General features: G+C 52.6%; 1 protein-coding gene across 1 annotated transcript; it reads right to left on the bottom strand.

Annotated features, from left to right (window-relative positions):
- Positions 1-1,014: 1,014 nt before the first annotated feature.
- On the bottom strand, positions 1,015-16,902 carry hcn2b (hyperpolarization activated cyclic nucleotide-gated potassium channel 2b). Its single transcript, XM_042342871.1, is given in 10 exon segments — positions 1,015-1,114; positions 1,630-1,934; positions 1,937-2,409; positions 3,297-3,461; positions 4,150-4,390; positions 4,915-5,061; positions 5,578-5,796; positions 7,142-7,303; positions 8,844-9,267; positions 16,476-16,902. Coding segments are annotated over 10 exon segments (2,619 nt in total). The 5' UTR covers positions 16,859-16,902.
- Positions 16,903-18,212: the final 1,310 nt, after the last annotated feature.

Here is an 18,212-nt window from a genome sequence, read left to right as displayed (position 1 = left end):
GATTTGTGGGTCACCAGAGGCGCCGTGTTGGTCACTTTTGCGAAATTCACTACTTGGCCTTCTCACACACACACCCACACACACACACACACACACACACACGCCTACACACACACACACACACACACACACACCTACACACACACACACCTACACACACACCTACACACACACACACCTACACACACACACACCTACACACACACACACACCTACACACACACCACACACACACACCTACACACACACACACCTACACACACACCACCTACACACACATACACACACACCTACACAAACACACACACATACACACACCTACACACCTACACACACATACCCACACCCACACACACCCACACACACCTACACACACACACCTACACACACACCTACACACACCTACACACACACACACCTACACACACACACCCCTCCCTACACACATACACACACCCACACCCACATACACACCCACACACCTACACACACATACACCCCTACATACACACACAGACACCTACACACACGCACCCACACACACATACACACACCTACACACACACACACCTGCACACACACACCTACACACACACACACACACACACACATTCCCACTCATGCCCACCCAGCCAGACCATTTCTCTCGGGGTTTGCGTACCTTGCAATATCAAGGTCACACCGAAGAGTGGAAGGTTTGTGGAAGTCCAACCTCTTAACGTAACGAGAGCTTTCCAACTTCAACAATTCCGTGTCGTCTGGAAGTTGAAGTCAGGGCCGGGCTCTGTGGGCTGAGACTCGGAGAACCTCAGGGCCTCAGGGCGTCTCCGAGAGAAAAAAAAACACAAATCCAGGCCGTCACCGACCACCAGCATTCGCATTCGGTGCCTCTGGAATTTGAGACCAATCTGTGGAGCCTGATGGACAGTCACTGCCCAGTGACCGGGGGAGGGTGGGGTAGGGCGGAGCGGGGGCTGGGGGTCAGGTCAGAACCGGGAGCTCCTCCAGAAACATCTAGGGCGACCCCCGCGTGTCCGATGCCAGGGGCCAGTCTCCGGATTGCGTCCCTGGGACAGATTTCTGGACCCTCTTGTTCGCGAGTTTCAGCCCCAAACTTGAGAGCCGGAACAATAAGATTCTAAAACACGGACACACTCACTCACCAGCTACAGAAACACGGCCATTAACCCAAGAACACGCTTCTCCAGTCAAACAGCCAACCTCAGGCGCTGTGAGGAGATCAATTTTCTTTCTGTATATTTATATATATATATAGAGAGAGAGATGCGTGTGAGTGTGTGTGCGTGTGTGCGCACGTTAGTGTGAGCGTGTGTGTGAGATTGTGTGTTGTCTGTGTGCAAGTGTGAGCGTGTGGGCATGTGTGTGTGTGTGTGTGTGTGAGAGAGCGTGTGTGGTCTGTGTGCTAGTGTGTGTGTGTGTGTGTGGCCGGATTTGGTTTACAAAATGAGGTCACCCTAAACCATCACCCTGACTATTTGGCCGCAGATAGAGAGAGACAGAGAGAGCCCCTCGCCGGGGAGGAGGGGAGGGGGGAGGGGAAGAGGGGGAAGCGGCTGGAGTGTCACAAGTTGGAGGAGAGCCTGGATTTGCCGGGATCTGTGTCTGTACCACACGTGGGGGTCTCGTGCTGCCCCCCCAAGCCTGGGGTCTGCAGCAAGGCCCCTGTGGAGACCCGATGGGCCAGGCTGCTCACACTGGGCCCCGCCGCTGGTTTCTGAGGCTCGGGGGTCGGAGAGGGGGAGGGGGAGGGGGCGGTGGGGGGGGACGGGGGAGGCGGGGGTACGTGGCGAGGTGGCATCGTGGGGCAGGGAGGGCTGCGAGGCTGACAGCGGCCTCCGATCCTGCGACAAGCCCCCGGTGGGCAGGGCGTGGGTGCTGTGGTGGGCCGCGGAGCGGGGTGGAGTGCCGGGGGGGGCGGGTGGGGGGCCTGAGACTGAGACCCCGTCAGGGAGAGCTGGGAGCCGGCCTGGGCACGGGAACCGTACTGGAAGGTGCGGGGGGCGGCCAGGGGGCTGTGTGTCGGGGGGGTGCTGGGGGTACCGGGGCAAGGGGAGGAGGACAAGGCCAGGGGGCTCGCAGCCAGCTGTAACCGCCTGATGGTTCTGGGTGACTGAGCCCCGATGGGGCCCAGCAAGTGGCCGGCGGAGGGAGGACAGAAGCTCATGGCCACGGCCTGCTGCAGGGTAGCGATGGCTGACTGGCCAGGCAGGGAGGCCCCCGGGTGGAACACTGCGCCCCCGAGCAGCGGGGCCAGAGGTTTCTTCAGCTCCACCTGCTGCACCATCTCCCTGTCGTACTTGACGATCTCCTGGATGATCTCGTTCTCACGGTTGTTGAACTCGCTCAGGTCGTGCTGCACCTTGTGGAGCAGCAGAGAATTCTTCTTCCCTGTGGGGGGGGGGGTGGACACGACCACAACCACGGGTTATTATTGATTATTGTAACGACGGCAATCCTGGTCTTCGAGACGCCACAAAGCGCTTCACAAGGGTACGCTGTGGAGTGCAGCGACTGCGTTTTGCGGGCGAGACGCAGCAGCCGATTGCGCACAGCGACATCCCCACAAACAGCCGTGGATTGAGTGACCAAATTTTTTTTTTATTAAGGGATTACTACCCCCTGGAAAGCGATCGGCCAGAATCCGTTTCTCCAGGGAGAGAGAGAGAGAGAGTGCAATCCATTCCAACAATCTCTCTCTGGGGTTTCCCCGTGTGGGGGGGAGGCGGGGAATTCTCAGTCGGGTTTGGAGACTTTTAAGCAACAGTGACGGGTTTCCGTCTGTGTCAGACACTTGGCCGGTCACGGTGACGGGTTTCCGTGTGTGTCAGATACCCGGCTGTAGATAGATAGATAGATAGATAGATAGATAGATAGATAGATAGATAGATAGATAGATAGATAGATAGATAGATAGATAGATAGATAGATAGATAGATAGATAGATAGATAGATAGATAGATAGATAGATAGATAGATAGATAGATAGATAGATAGATAGATAGATAGATAGATAGATAGATAGATAGATAGATAGATAGATAGATAGATAGATGGATAGATGGACAGATGGACAGATGGACAGATGGACAGATGGACAGATGGACAGATGGACAGATGGACAGATGGACAGATAGACAGATAGACAGATAAAGGAAAACAGGACATGTGATCGGGGAGAAGGGAACATAGAAGGGGGTAGGAGGCTGGCGTACGGAGGGAGGGACTCGAATCCGAATCCATAGCGAGGGGGGGAAGAGAGACCCCCAGTTCCTCACCGATCCTGTCGAGCCGGTCGATGGCCACGGTCTCGAAGGCCCTGCGCATCATGGGGTACTCCTCCAGCACCTCATTAAAGTGGTCCACACTGAGCGAGTACAGTCGGCAGTATGTGTCTGCTCGCACACTGGCTGTCCTCCTGCCTCTGGTCAGCAAACAGATCTCTGTACAGGGGAGAGGGGACCAGTGACACAACTGAGTAATAATAATAATAATAATAATAATAATCCTTGCTATTATTCGGACACAAGGTCATCGACATGAAATGTTAACTCACTTTCCTCTCTCCATAGATGCTGCCTGACCTGCTGAGTGTTCCCGGCCACTTCTGCTTTTATATTATATACTATATATATCCTGGTATTTGATACAGCGCCTGATCACGTCTTCGAGACGTCTCAAAGCGCTTCACGGAAAATACTGCAAAGTGTAGTGACTGCGTGTTTTGTGGGTGAAACCCGGAAGCCATTTGCGCACGGCAGCGTTCCCCCCGCAGACAGTCGTGGATTGAGTTTGTTTTTTTGGAGGGATTATTACCCCCCGCAAAAGTGATCCGTCAAACAATCAACTAACACCCGGGTTCCTACTTACTGCCGAGTAAACAGAGGCCTGAGTGCGCGGAGTAAGGAAACTTGCCTGAGGTGTCGCCCTGTCCGTCCGGGAATCGAACCCGGGTCCTCTCGAGTGCTCTAACCACCATGCTATGGGTCTCAGACCCAGTTGCCCTCTCCTTCCACCAAACCCCCACCCCCCACCACCCACCCCACCCCCCAAAAAAAATCATCAGCAGGAGCAATAACACTGAACCCACTTGACAGGCAGAATCGAAGGGATTGGAGACGGAGGACAAACCTCCAAAGTAAGAACCGTCCGACAGTTTCATCTCCTTGTTGCCCTTGGTGTGAACGCTGACCACTCCGTGCTGGATGAAGTACATCTTTTTGCCGATGGTCCCCTCGCGGATGATGTAATCTCCCGGCTGGAACACCTCGAACTTCAGCTTGGTCAGCACAGCCGTCACGAAGTTGGGGTCTGCGTTGGCGAAGAGGGGCATCGAGGCCACCAGCTTCCTGCAGTTAAAGTTCACGATTTCCTGGAACGAGGGGAGGAGGGAAAAAAAAGCCAAGTAAGTCTCTGTGTGGGTGGGTGTGTGGGGGCCTGTGTTTGTGCGCGCGGGCGGAAACTGTGTGTGCGCAGGATGGAGACGCACGCGCACACACACACACATGCGCAAAAGAGAGCGAGAGCCACACACAAACAGAGAGGCCAGAGAGAGACACACACACACACACACAGGAGAGAGACAGAGACACATAGACACAGAGGATAGAGAAAGACACACACACAAACAGAGAGGTCAGAGAGAAAGACACATCACGTAGACGCACACACACACACACGCACACACGCACATACGCAGAGACACATAGACACAGACACAAAGGACAGGGAGAGAAAGAGACACACACACACACACATAGGACAGAGAGATACACACACACACACACACACATGGACAGACACACCCGCAGACGGACACACACGCAGACCACACACACACAGACAGACAGACACACAGAGAGAGACACACACACAGAGTATTAAAGCCTGACTGACCTCCCTGAGTGGCTCGTTGAGTTCCCCGAGGATATTGTCTTCATCGAACATCTTGCCCTGGTAACGGTGCTCGTAATAATCATGGATCTTTTGCCTGAACTCGGCCGGCAGCTTGTGGAAGGACATGTACTGCTCCACTTGCTTATACTGCACAGAAAGAAAGCCTGTCATTGGATACAGCACAGTTTCAGTCAGGTAGAAAACAGGACTAACAGCAAATAAAGATAATTTCGCCCACAAAACACACAGTCAATTCACTTTACAGTACATCCTGTGAAGCGCTTTGAGACGCCCGTGATAAGGCGCTGTATCAAATGCAAAGGATTTTGTAAGAAAGAACTATCCAACTATCAACTCCCCCGCCCTTACCTTACCCCACAGCCCTGCACACCTTTTCCTTAAGTATAGGTACTTTCCAGTCGCCCTTTGAAACCTAGTGCATGAAGCGCTTTGAGACGTCTCGAAGACGTGATGAGGCGCCGTATCAAATGCAAGGATTATTACTGTTATTATTACTACTGTTATTATTATTATTACTACTACTATGGAACCTGCTCCCATCACCCTGTCAGGCAGTGGGCTCCAGACACTGGCCTGTGTGAAGGGCGCTACATAAATGCAAAGCTGTTTTGCTGTCGCCGCTCTCTGGCTTGTCTGTCCTACCTTCTCTTGATACTGTCGCCGGGACGAGTCCAGGGACTGGATGAGGGCTGTGGCGTGGCCGATGAACATGGCGTAGCAGGTTGCTCCCACGATCATGCTGAGCATTGTCAGCCAGATGTCGGACATGCTCTCGGGCGCCTGCCTGCCGTACCCGATGCACAACATGTGGCTCATGGCCTTGAACAGGGCGAAGGAGTACAGCTCACTCCACGAGTCGTTCTGTTGGAGAGAAGGAGAAAGGGACCGGAGGAGTTAATAATATATAAGAAGAACGATTGTGTCCGCGCCACGTGCCCCCCTCCAACAAAAAAGGCTGTGGATTATGGCTGGATCCATTCACATTTTCAAGACGGAGGTAGATAGCTATTTGTTAGCTCGGGGGTATCATGGGATGTGGGGCGAGAGCGGGCAACTGGGCTTGAGGTACAGATCAGCCGTAATCTTATAAAATAGCGGAACAGGCTCGAGGGGCTGAATGGCCTCCTCCTGTTCCTCTGTTTCTACGATACAGCGCCTTGTCACGTCGTCCAGACATCACAAAGCCCTTCCCTTGAAAAAGTGGAGTGACTGTGCATTTTGTGGGCGAAACGCGGCAGCCAATTGTGCACAGCAGTGTCCCCCAAACAGTCACACACACACACACACAAGCGCACGCACGGCGCGCGCTCAGAGGGTAAAACCTGTGAGGGGTTCAGTTTTTGCAAGTGATCCGCGTTCTGGGGTTGAATATTGAACAAAGTTCACAAACCACATATTCGTCACTTGTCATTTTAAATAAAAGCGTTTTCCCTGCGATTGAAGAACAGTTCATAATTCAGAACAAATCTACGCAAACACTATTTTAGTGAGAGAAGTGTGACCTGCGGAACAGACTCCCTGGGGAGACGGTCGAAGCAGGAAATGTTGATTCTTTTGAACACAGATTAGTTTTCTTTTAGGAAATAACACGATGGGATACAGTCACATGAGTAGTTCAGGGCAATATGTACAAGGGACCGGCAGGAAGGTGGAAGGAGAACTAGATGGACCTCTTCTTCGTCCAGTATTTCTTATGTTCTTATGCCTTAAGCACAGCTCTGGTGAAAAATGACACGTCCTACACTACGGAAAAGAAAGGTTCAATCTTTTTCGGGGCTGGGATAATTATCAATGATAAATTATGGCGTAGTACTTGATAGTAAAACCATTTATCGTCGATGATATATTATTTATTGGGCGGAGACATTAACACACGTGGAGCGCGTGGGGAGAAATAGGTTAGTGAGAAGTTAACAATCGAGTTAATTCAAGATACGAACAGTCTCTGCATTAGTGGGGGTCGAACTTGGTTTTCCTCTAAGTGACTTTAAGCGAACATTTACAGCATAAGAAGCCAACCATTCGGCCCACAACACAACACAAGGAGACAGCAGAACAACAGGTATACAGAGACGATTTGCAAAGAGACGATTTCAGCTCAGACACCAGGAGGTGTTTCTTTACCCAGAAGGTGAATTAACGACTGGAACAGGAATAAGGGGTTTCTTGCGTTCTGCACGTCTCAGCATTTTAACTTATTACTCACCACCATGTTGTTTAGCGACACCCAGCAGTCGTTCGGGAAATCCTGGAGCAACGGAACCAGGAACTGTAAACAACCGTCCCAGTGACACAGCAACAGCATCATCCCGATCAGGTTAAATATCCTCATCACAGCACTAGCCAAGTCATAGGTCATATGGAAGATCTTTGACAAGGGGGGGGGTGGGGGGGGGGTTGCGAGAGGGGGAAGTGGGGGTCAGGGGAGGGTAGGGGGAGCGAGGGGAGGGAGTGTATGGGTGTGGTGGGGCGGAGGTGGGTTGTGGGAGCGTAGAGGGGGAGCATTGGGGCAGAAAGAAGAAAAGAAACGAGGGGTTTATTATAAAATAGCAGGAGGAGAGCGTTCGAGGCAAAATGTTTCGACCACAAAAATATACAACAACAACAACTTGCATTTCTATAGCGTCCCAGAGAGCTTGAGCAGAGCATCCAGCGATACTTTACAGTATATTGTGTGAAGCGCTTTGAGGTGTCTCGGAGACGTGATAGGGCGTATTATCAGACGCCAGGATTATTAGAATAATTTTGGAGTCTTTAATTCCTGTCAGGGACCGGTCTGTCTATCAGTGTGAGGTGCTGGGGGGGGGGGTGGGGCGGCGAGAGGAGAGACCACAAGCTTCACGTGGAAACGCAGACCGAGAAGATGAAGGTCAGCCTTTTGCTGACATGTGTTGACGGTTTACAAGTGACCCCCCACACATGCACACGCCACACACACACCATATACACACATATATCAACACACACACACCACACACACACACCACACACATACACACCACACACACACACACACACCATACAGTGGAGACAGAACGCTCTCAAGATTCATTCTTCCCACCTTTTCTTGCTCTCGTCACGGGTCGGAGGAGAGGTGTGATCACCCGCATCAATGTTACTGGTTTAAACACAGAAGTGGCTGGGGATACGCAGCAGGTCAGGCAGCATCCATGGAGAGCGAGAAATTAGTCAACGTTTCAGGTCAATGACCTTTCGTCAGAATTAATACTGAGGTTTTACTGGTTGAGGCTCTTGGGTCGAAGAGTCTGTCCGTCAGCGAGCGTCAGGTTAGAACGATTGATTTGCTAATGTCCTCAAGGCTGCTCTCTCTCTCTCTCTCTCCTGGGGTCAGACACCAAGGGAGGGGGGAGGTGGGGGGAGGTGGGGGGGGGGGAGAGGTCTTATGGTGGGATTTAAAGGAAGATACAGAGGAGAGGGGGAGACGGGTGGGTGCAGGGATTGAAGCAGAGAGCTCCAGAGGTTCAGATCACTGAGCAAAAGGCAATGTGTCGGGGATAATATAATGTCCCTTCAGAATCACGAAGGGGGGCTATCGTGAGGGGGGGCTATCGTGAGGGGAAGCTATCGTGGGGGGGGCTATCGTGAGGGGGCTATCGTGAGGGGGGGGCTATCATGTATATAAGTGTAAGTTATTGTAAACCATCGGCTGTGGTTTAGGATGTGTTTGGTCACTGCAGCCAAAGGCACCCTCGAGGGCTGACAAGCCTGGATCCTGACAGCAATCGACACACAATTTTGTTGGGGGGCAGGGGGAGGTGATGGGGGGGGGGGTGGGGGGAACAGGCTCGAGGGGCTGAATGGCCTCCTCCTGTTCCTATATCACCATGCCACGCAAGGCAAAATGACGCTCAATGAAAAGTCACTGTGAAAAAAAAGGGTGGCCTTACCTCTTCCCACTGGTGAACGTATCTGATCAGCCGCGAGAGTCTCAAGAGCCTCAGGAGGCTGAGAATCTTGGTAAAGCGCACTATGCGGAGGGCACGGGCAGTCTTGTAAACGTCCGAATCAATCCCCTTCTCGACGATCAAAAAGATATAATCCACGGGGATGGAGGAGACAAAGTCCACAATGAACCAACTCTTCAGATACATCTTCTTGATCTTCTGAGGGTCCAGGATGATCTTTGTGTTGTCTTCGATGACAATGCCAGTTCTGAAGTTTAGCACTAGATCCATGAGGAAGAAGGTGTCAGACACCACATTAAAGACAATCCAAGGGGTTGTGGTTTCTTCCTTGAAAAAGGTGATTCCTACTGGGATAATGATCAGATTTCCAACCATAAACAACAACATTGTGAAATCCCAGTAAAACCTGCAAAGTAAAGTAGCAATTTCATTGAAAGCCTCAACAAATCTCTCCTTTAGTAACTACTTTTTTTTTAGTTAAAAAACAATCACGACTGTTTGCGGGGACGCTGCTGTGCGCAATTGGCTGCCGCGTTTCGCCCACACAATACACAGTCAATTCACTTTAAGTGTATCCTGTGAAGGGCCTTGAGATGTCTCGAAGACGTGATAAGGCGCTGTGTCAAATGCCGGGATTGTTATTATTGCTATTATTTATTATTATTGCTTCCCCCCTCCCCGGTGTCGTGCTCCACCACTGTCGAGCGCTCTGTAAATGCAAGTTATTGTTGTTTTAATGAGGGAGGCATTTCACCCCAGGCTCTGGCCCGTTTCCTTTGGTGAGTTGTTGAGTTATCAGGAGTTTACTACACATTTAGGTTAACAGTGAAATTCAGTCGACTATCCCAGTTTTGCCTGATGCAATCAGGGCAGATTTTTTGAGAAGTTTTGAGGGTTTTTTATTTTTTTTACAAATCAGTGTTAATTAGGAAGCTGTTTCCCTCCCCCCCAGTTTTTCCCAATCAATCAAAACAGTCTCATGGGCGACATTTAGTATCAGGTCCCTGGGAGACTGAATGTAAAACGTTATCATTTTCCCAGCAGCAAAAGTGACCTTGATATTAGCACAACATTCATCAGAAGGTGTGTGTGTGGGGGTGTATGTGTGTGTGTGTGTCTGTTGACGGAAGGGGACGGGTGGAAGAAAGAAAAGATTGAGAGAGGGAGCGTAGAGGGGGGGCGGGGGAGGTTACGTATTAAAAAGAAATTGTAATGGAAATATACCATGGTTTATCGGGGAAAGGGCAGGTGATAAACAAGGAAACACTCGGACGAGACACAGAGAGAGAGAGCGAGAGACAAGAGAGAATAGCCGCAACAACAACTTGCATTTATATAGCGCCCTTCAGGTGAGGTAGTGTCTCGAAGAGCTTAATATAGCCGGAGTATATATAGAGTTATTTGATGACAAACAGGAACACTTGGAGAGGTCTGGCTTGTCACAACTGGACTGTGTGCTCACAGACAGACAGACAGACAGACAGACAGACAGAGGCTGCAGTGGGGAAGCAATGGGAAAGGATCTCTGATATAATCAGATCTGCAGCTCCTTAGAATATTCAAACCACGACCGGTGCTCTCACGTGTACCACTGGCACTGACTCCCTCGGAAGCAGCAGTGCAGTGATATATTTTTTTTAAAAAAAATAAGAATTTGTGGACAAACATTGATTTCGGGTGATTAATCATTCCCCCCCATACACTCTCCCCCCCACACACACACAGTCAGTCTGTCTGACACACAGTCACACACACAGTCACACAGTCAGTCTCTCTCTCTCTCTCACACACCCCCTATAAATGTACTCCAACTCATGTACTACATCAGGTGATGGTATCTCCTTGTCCGCAAGGTCGCCACAAGGACAGGTGCCTGTCTGGGTACAAGCCGAGAGGAGAGAGAGGGGGGAGGGAGGGGAGAGAGGGGGAGGGAGGGGGGAGAGACATAGAGAGGGGGGGAGAGAGGAGAGAGGGGAGAGACATAGAGAGGGGGGGAGAGAGGGAGGGAGAGGGATAGAGGGAGGGAGATGGAGAGACATAGAGAGGGAGGGAGAGAGGGAGGGAGGGAGGGAGGGAGGGAGGGGGGAGAGGAGAGAGGGGAGAGACATAGAGAGGGAGGGGGGGAAGAGGAGAGAGGGGAGAGAAGGAGAGACATAGAGAGAGAGGGAGAGGAGAGAGAGGGGGAGGGAGAGAAAGGAGGGAGAGAGGGATGGAGGGAGGGACAGAGATGGAGAGATCGGTAAACAGAAGCTGTTTGATACCCCACTGGACATACGGCCATAACGTGGGCACTGACTGCTCTTCCTACTGCTAAAGCCACTGATATTCCAGTCCACACTGCAGTGAGATTGTGTGGAGGGGGAGAGAGGGGGGGGAGGGGGGGAGGGGAGGGGGAGAGAGGGGGGGAGGGGAGAGAGAGAGGGAGGGAGGGAGAGGGAGGGGGAGAGAGGGAGGAAGAGACAGAGAGGGAGGGGGAGAGAGAGAGGGAGGGGGAGAGAGAGAGGGAGGGGGAGAGAGAGAGGGAGGGGGAGAGAGAGAGGGAGGGAGAGGGAGGGGGAGAGAGGGAGGGAGAGACATAGAGGGAGGGGGGGAGAGCGAGGGAGGGGGAGAGAGAGAGGGAGGGGGAGAGAGGAGATGGAGGGAGAGGGAGGGGAGAGAGGGAGGGAGGGGGAGAGAGAGGAGATGGAGGGAGAGGGAGGGGGAGAGAGGGAGGGAGAGAGAGAGGGAGGGGGAGAGAGGAGATGGAAGGAGAGAGGGGGGGAGAGACAGGGAGGGGGAGAGAGAGAGGGGGCGAGGGGGAGAGAGAGGGGGAAGGGGGAGAGAGAGAGAGGGGGGGAGAGGGAGGGAGAGACAGAGAGGGAGGGGGAGGGAGGGAGGGGAGAGAGAGAGAGAGAGAGGGAGGGGGAGAGAGAGGAGATGGAGATGGAGGGAGAGAGAGAGGGAGGGGAGACAGAGAGACAGAGGGAGGGGGAGAGAGGGGGAGAGACTGAGAGCTGAGGGTTTCAGCACTGTGGACAGCACCAAAGCCCCTCCTGACTGCCAGACATGTACTGCAGACGCCCTCTGGGCCTTCACAGCAGTGACAGGTTCCGTCTATAATAAATGATAATGATAATAAAGATAATAATAACGTTAACAATGATAATAATAATCATCATAATGGTCCCTTGCACTTGGCACAGCGACTTCTCACATCCCTGAGACGTCTCAAAGCGCTTCACAGGATACGCTGTAAAGTGGATTGGACTGTACACTCTGTGGGCGAAACGCGGCAGCCAAGTGCGCGCAGCAGCGTCCCCACAGACAGCCGTGGGGTGAGTGACCAAATTACTATTATTAATACTTTTGTTAAAACTTTTTTTTTGGAGGGATTATTGACCCCCAGAAAAGCAATCCACCGATCGACTCACAACCGGGTTCCTACTGACTGCTGGTAAACAGGGGCGCGCGTGCGTGTGTGTGTGTGGAATAAGGACACTTGCCTAAGGTTTTTGCCCTGAGCTGCCCGGGAATCGAACCCGGGTCCTCCCGCGTGCGAGGCGAGTGCTCACAGGAGAGAGGATCTGATGGGACTGACAACCCAAGGACACCCTGATTTTTGTCCTCCAATCACGACACCGGCCGGTGCTGTTATGTAACCGCACAGCAGAAGGTGCATGAGAGGTAAGTTTCCAGTCACTCTCCCTGTCCCTCTTTGCAGGAAAGCACTTGAGACTTGCCTGGATACTGTGACGCTGGAAGATCAGAGTGTGTGTGTGTGTGTGTGGGGGGGGGGGTGCGTCACAACCACAAACCCACTGTGTGTCTCTTCCCTCCTGTGCCACCGCACTGCTCCAACTCAGTAATAATAAAATGTAATTGGTTCTCTGGAATTGGCTCTCAGACACAATGAAACGTCCCACTGCTCCCCGTTAACTAACTTGTCGTGCAAGCAGAGCTGTGTTGCAATATATCATCACACGAAATGGTGAAAACGCTCGCGTCGTATATCTAACCGGAGCGATGACTGCAATTGGCGAAGGGTTACTTTTCTTCAACAATCCAGCCACCTGCTCGAGGTGATAATACAGGACCCCGCTGTATTTTATATTTTATACCGGAATTCAGGAGTTTGTAATGATTCGAGTCCTACCGCACAATTATCTCACTCTCACTCCACATCGAAATGTTCACGATAAGCAAATGGTTCCCTGAAGAGTCAAAGCACTGTTGGGTGTCAACCTGGGTTTGATATAACACTCTCGCCTGTGAGTCAGAAGATTGTGGGTTCAAGCCCCACTTAGGGAATTTACAACTCACAGTCTAGTCTGATATTTCGGTGCCGTGCTGGGGGCAGCTATATATTGGTGGAAGCGCTTTGAGACGCCTCAGAGACATGATAAGGCGCTATATTCAAATGCAAGGCTTATTAAGGAGTATTGTTAGTTGCATCTCAAAATCGATGGCCATTCAGGTGAAACCAACCATTGCGTTTGCTCAAATGGTCTTGATGTCTCTCCGACACGCCAACCGACCATTCTAAATATAACAGGTACAAAACACAGGGGACTGATTCGAATAGCCCCGGTCACTCAATGCTTACTTTCTGACCGCGTCTCTGCTCTTCAGTTGTGGTGGCACAGCTGTCTGGTTCCTTCTAGAGTGTTCTAATGGCTTTCGATTTGGACTCAGGGGTTGAACTTAAAACAGACGTATTGGCAATATCACCAGCAACTCCCCGGCCCCTTCGGAGTTAAACCTTCGGAGCCGGATATTTGGCAGCTCTCGTTCCTCATTGACTTTTTTTTTCAGGGAAAATATTCCCAGTGGAATTTCCAGACAAGTTCAACCGCAGCTCTGCAGAAATCACGCTGGGAGCCAGGCTTGAAGGTGTCACACATCAACCTCTCTCGCATATGGAACCGTAGCATCCTACAGCACAGAAGGAGGCCATTCGGCCTATCGTGCCTGTGCCAGCTCTTTGAAAGAGCCACCAACCAGTCCCACTCTTACCCCATAGCCCTGCACACTTTTTTCCTTTTCAAGTACATAACGTACTGAGTTGCAGTCTCCACACAGTAAAGCCCTTTGGGACGTCCTGTTAAGTGTTCAATTTTACTGCGGATTGTATTGCAATGGAGAGAGATCACCTCTCTTGCTAACAAAATTAAATTGCCACAGTTTAATGAAAAAAAGAATCATTAGGGCTGGTTACTGCGTGTGCAGTCAAGGTTAGTTGGCAGTAAAACAGAGGAGATATGGAGATATCATCACCCTACGGTACCTGTTTGCTATCAAAAATGTATCTGGCTGCTTTCTCTGTCTGTCACTCACCCTAATTCCTCGTCATCTTCCTCTCATTCCGTCGCTACCAAAGGGCAATACGATTATGCTGCACAATATAAACTCTCGGGGACGCCACCCCGCGTGAGGGGCACGGTATACATGCAAGTTGTTGTTGTTGTTGTAGCTGCTGGAGAGAGTGTTCTGAGCAAAATGAAACAAAGCACCTTCGATCGCAACCTTCGCAGCACACCTCTAGAGTTGCCTTGAGTTTTATTTGGGTCTGGGAAGGTGTGTACCACTGTCTATTCCCCCCCCCCCACCCCCTTTTTTTTTTGGGGTGGTGCTTGGGGAACGCTCCCCAAATGCCTAAACAAGGACGAAGCTGAGAGCCGGGTATTTCGTCAATTGGTTAAGAAAGCAAAGTCAGTGTGTGAAGGTGATCTCATGTCCCCCATTTGTCTTCTTTAGCAACACTGCCACCAGCATCCTTCCCTGGGCCTCACTAACACACACCGCACACAGCCTCCAACGCACACCACACACTGCCTCCAATACACACACGGCCTCCAACGCACACCACACATGGCCTCCAACGCACACCACACACGGCCTCCAACGCACACCACACACGGCCTCCAACGTACACCACACACGGCCTCCAACGTACACCACACACGGCCTCCAACACACACCACACACAACCCCCTCATACATACACACACACACAACCCCCTCATACACACACACACACAACCCCCTCATACACACACACAGCCCCCCTCCCTCACACATATACACACACACACAGCCCCCCTCCCTCACACATATACACACACACACAGCCCCCCTCCCTCACACATATACACACATACACAGCCCCCTCCCACCCTTGAGATGTCTCAAAGTCGTGATAAGACGCTAATATCAAATGCAAAGATTATTATAATTCCCCCCCACACACACACAGCAGCACACGGTACCACAGCTGGGGGCAGAGAGGGAGATATCACCCCCTCCTCCAACCCCCCCCTTATTGTTGAGTGTCTTAAAGAGTACTTCAGTGCGCATTAAGGCCTTGTAACACAGTGGACAGACACACAGGGCACTGCTGGAGCTCTGCTGATTACAGGCGGACTGTCTCCCTGTCCAGGTCCTCAGCTCCTTCTGCTTCTCACAGACACACACACACAGACACACACACAGACACACACGCACACACAGACACAGACACACACACAGACACACACACACACACACAGACACACAGACACAGACACAGACAGACACACACACAGACACACACACACACAGACACACAGACACAGACAGACACACACACAGACACACACACACAGACACACACACAGACACACACACACACAGACACACAGACACAGACACAGACACACACACACACACACACACACACAGACACACACACAGACACACACACACACACACACACACACAGACACACAGACACAGACACAGACAGACACACACACAGACACACACACACAGACACACACACAGACACACACACAGACACAGACAGACACACACACAGACACACACAGACAGACACACACACACAGACACAGACACACTGATACAACCACACGCAGAGACAGACACTCACACACACACAGACACTGACACACACACATATACACTGGTACAACCACATACCGAGACACTGACACACACAAACACACAGAGCCTCCCCCCCCCCCCACACACACACAGACACACAAACAGGCACACCAGCCAGACACTGACACACAGACTGACACACACACACACGAGGGTTTGCCCTGAGAACATCCAATGAACGTATTAATTCCAATTAAAAGACGTGGGAGCCCACGAGTGGCGCTGTCCCGGTTATTGCGGACCGTGGGATGTGCAGATGTGGCTATAAATACATATAATTACTAATATAGTAATATAAAGACGCTTTATTCTTGTACCTGTGCCCCCCTCTCTCCCACCAACCCCACCTCTCCCTCCCCCACAACTCCCCCATCGCTCCCATCTCTCTCTCCCCCATCTCTCCATCTCTCCCCCATCTCTCCATCTCTCTTATCTCTCTCCCCCCATCTCTCCATCTCTCTCCATCTCTCCATCTCTCTCTCCCATCTCTCCATCTCTCTCTCCCATCTCTCCATCTCTCTCCCATCTCTCCATCTCTCCCATCTCTCCATCTCTCTTCCCCATCTCTCCATCTCTCTCCCCATCTCTCCATCTCTCTCCCCATCTCTCTCCCCATCTCTCCATCTCTCTCTCCCCATCTCTCCGTCTCTCTCTCCCCCCCCCCCCCCCCCCCCCACCCACCCCTCAGAAACTCACCGAAAATCGCTGTAAGGGTGGATGATCCAGGCTCCGGCCGACTTGACCCTCTCCTGCTCCCTCTCCACGGCCTTTTGGCTGCCGAACATCCGGAGCGAGAACTTGTTGACCCCGGGCTGGAGCATAGCGCTGAACTGGCGGTGCATGAAGCTGCCCTGACTGCCCATCGGGTGGTCGCCATCGTCGGCCAGGATCAGGTCCGAGGCGTTGCAGTCGCCCTTGAGGAAGCCCAGCGAGTCCCTGTGCGGGTGGGGTTGGGGTTGGGGTTGGGAGGACTTCCTCCCGGAGGCGGCGGCGGCAGCAGCTGATGATGATGTGGACGAGAAGACCACTCGGGTCTCTCTCTTCTCTTCGCCTTGAGAGGTCGGAGTGGTGGTGTCCATGTTGTCCCCAGTCCTGCCCCCCGCCTCCGCCCTCCCCACCCCCGAGCCCTGGCTGTGGCTCAGGCTGTGGCTGTGGCTGTGGGTGCCCGCGGGTACCCTGCAGTCCCCGTTCGTGTTGCACTTGACCCCGGGGCTGGTACCCTCGCCATCCCCCCCCCTCCTGCCCTCACAGCCTCTCCCCGGGCCGGGCTTGGGGGAGGGAGGGATGGCTTTCATCCTAATGCCCTTCCCCCCCACCCCGACCCCGGCCCCGACCTCCCCACCCCCCGGGCTCTCGCCCTCCCTGTCCTCCATACTGACCAGCGCCCCGGACCCCCCCTCAGCGCCCCCCACTCCCCGGGACCCACTGGGCGGCCCGCGCCGCATGGCCCGACCCGGTGCTGATGTCTCTCTGGTGCCCCACAGCTGGTGTCTGGTTGGAGAGATTGGCTTTGACGTGTTTCCAGCTCCAAGTACGTGACATCTTCCCCCCCCTTTAACTCTCTGTCCCCCCCTCCCCTCTCCTCTCCCTCTCTGTCTCTTCCTCTCTATCCTCCTCTCCCTCCCTCCCTCCTCTCTTCTCTATTCTATCTCCTTCTCCTCTCCCTCCCTCCCCTCTTCTCTTCTCTATTCTATCTGTATCTCCTTCTCCTTCTCCCCCCTCCCTCCCTCCTCGCTCTTCTATCTCTTCCCCTCACCCCCTCTCCCTCCCTCCCTCTCTCCCCCTCTCTATTCTATCTCCTTCTCTCTATCTCTTCTTCTTTCTCTCTCTCTATTCACCTTCCCCTCCTTTTCTCTTCTCTCTCTCTCTCCTTCTAGAAAGAAAAACTGCCTTAGAGAAGCCAGGAACGGTGTGTCCTCTCTCTCTCTCTCTCTCTCACACACACACCCCCTCTCCCTCTCTCCTCCCCCCAAAACTGCCCTAGGGAAGCCGGAGATAGTGTTCTCTCCTCTTCCCCATCTCTCTTCTCCCTCTTTCCCTTCCACTCTCTCTTCCTCTCTATCTCTATCCCCTCGCTATCTCTCCTCTCTCTTCTTTCTCCCTCCCCCTCTCCCCCAAACCCCCCCTCCCCCCCACCTTAGAGAAGCCAGAGATGCGGTGTCCTCTCCCTCTCTCTATCTCACACTCCCCTCTTTCTCTCTGTCTCTCACACACTCCCTCTCTCTCTGTGTCTCACACACTGACTGTCTCTCTCTCTCCGTCTCACACACTCCCCCTCTCTCTCTCTCTCTGTGTCTCCCCCCCCCCCCCCCCCCCCCCCCCCCCCGGTTGGGAAGGTTAGACGGTGCGAGAATGTAACCTCTACAAATTACCTCCGCGGCACAAATGATGGAATGAGATGGAGAGGAGAGGAGACGCTGCTGCTGTCTCCCT

This window comes from Callorhinchus milii, unplaced genomic scaffold (genome assembly GCF_018977255.1).
Source record: "Callorhinchus milii isolate IMCB2004 unplaced genomic scaffold, IMCB_Cmil_1.0 Scaffold21, whole genome shotgun sequence".
NCBI lineage: Eukaryota > Metazoa > Chordata > Chondrichthyes > Chimaeriformes > Callorhinchidae > Callorhinchus > Callorhinchus milii.
Note: the sequence above shows the minus strand (reverse complement) of the source record. Positions and strands in the feature narration are given on the sequence as shown.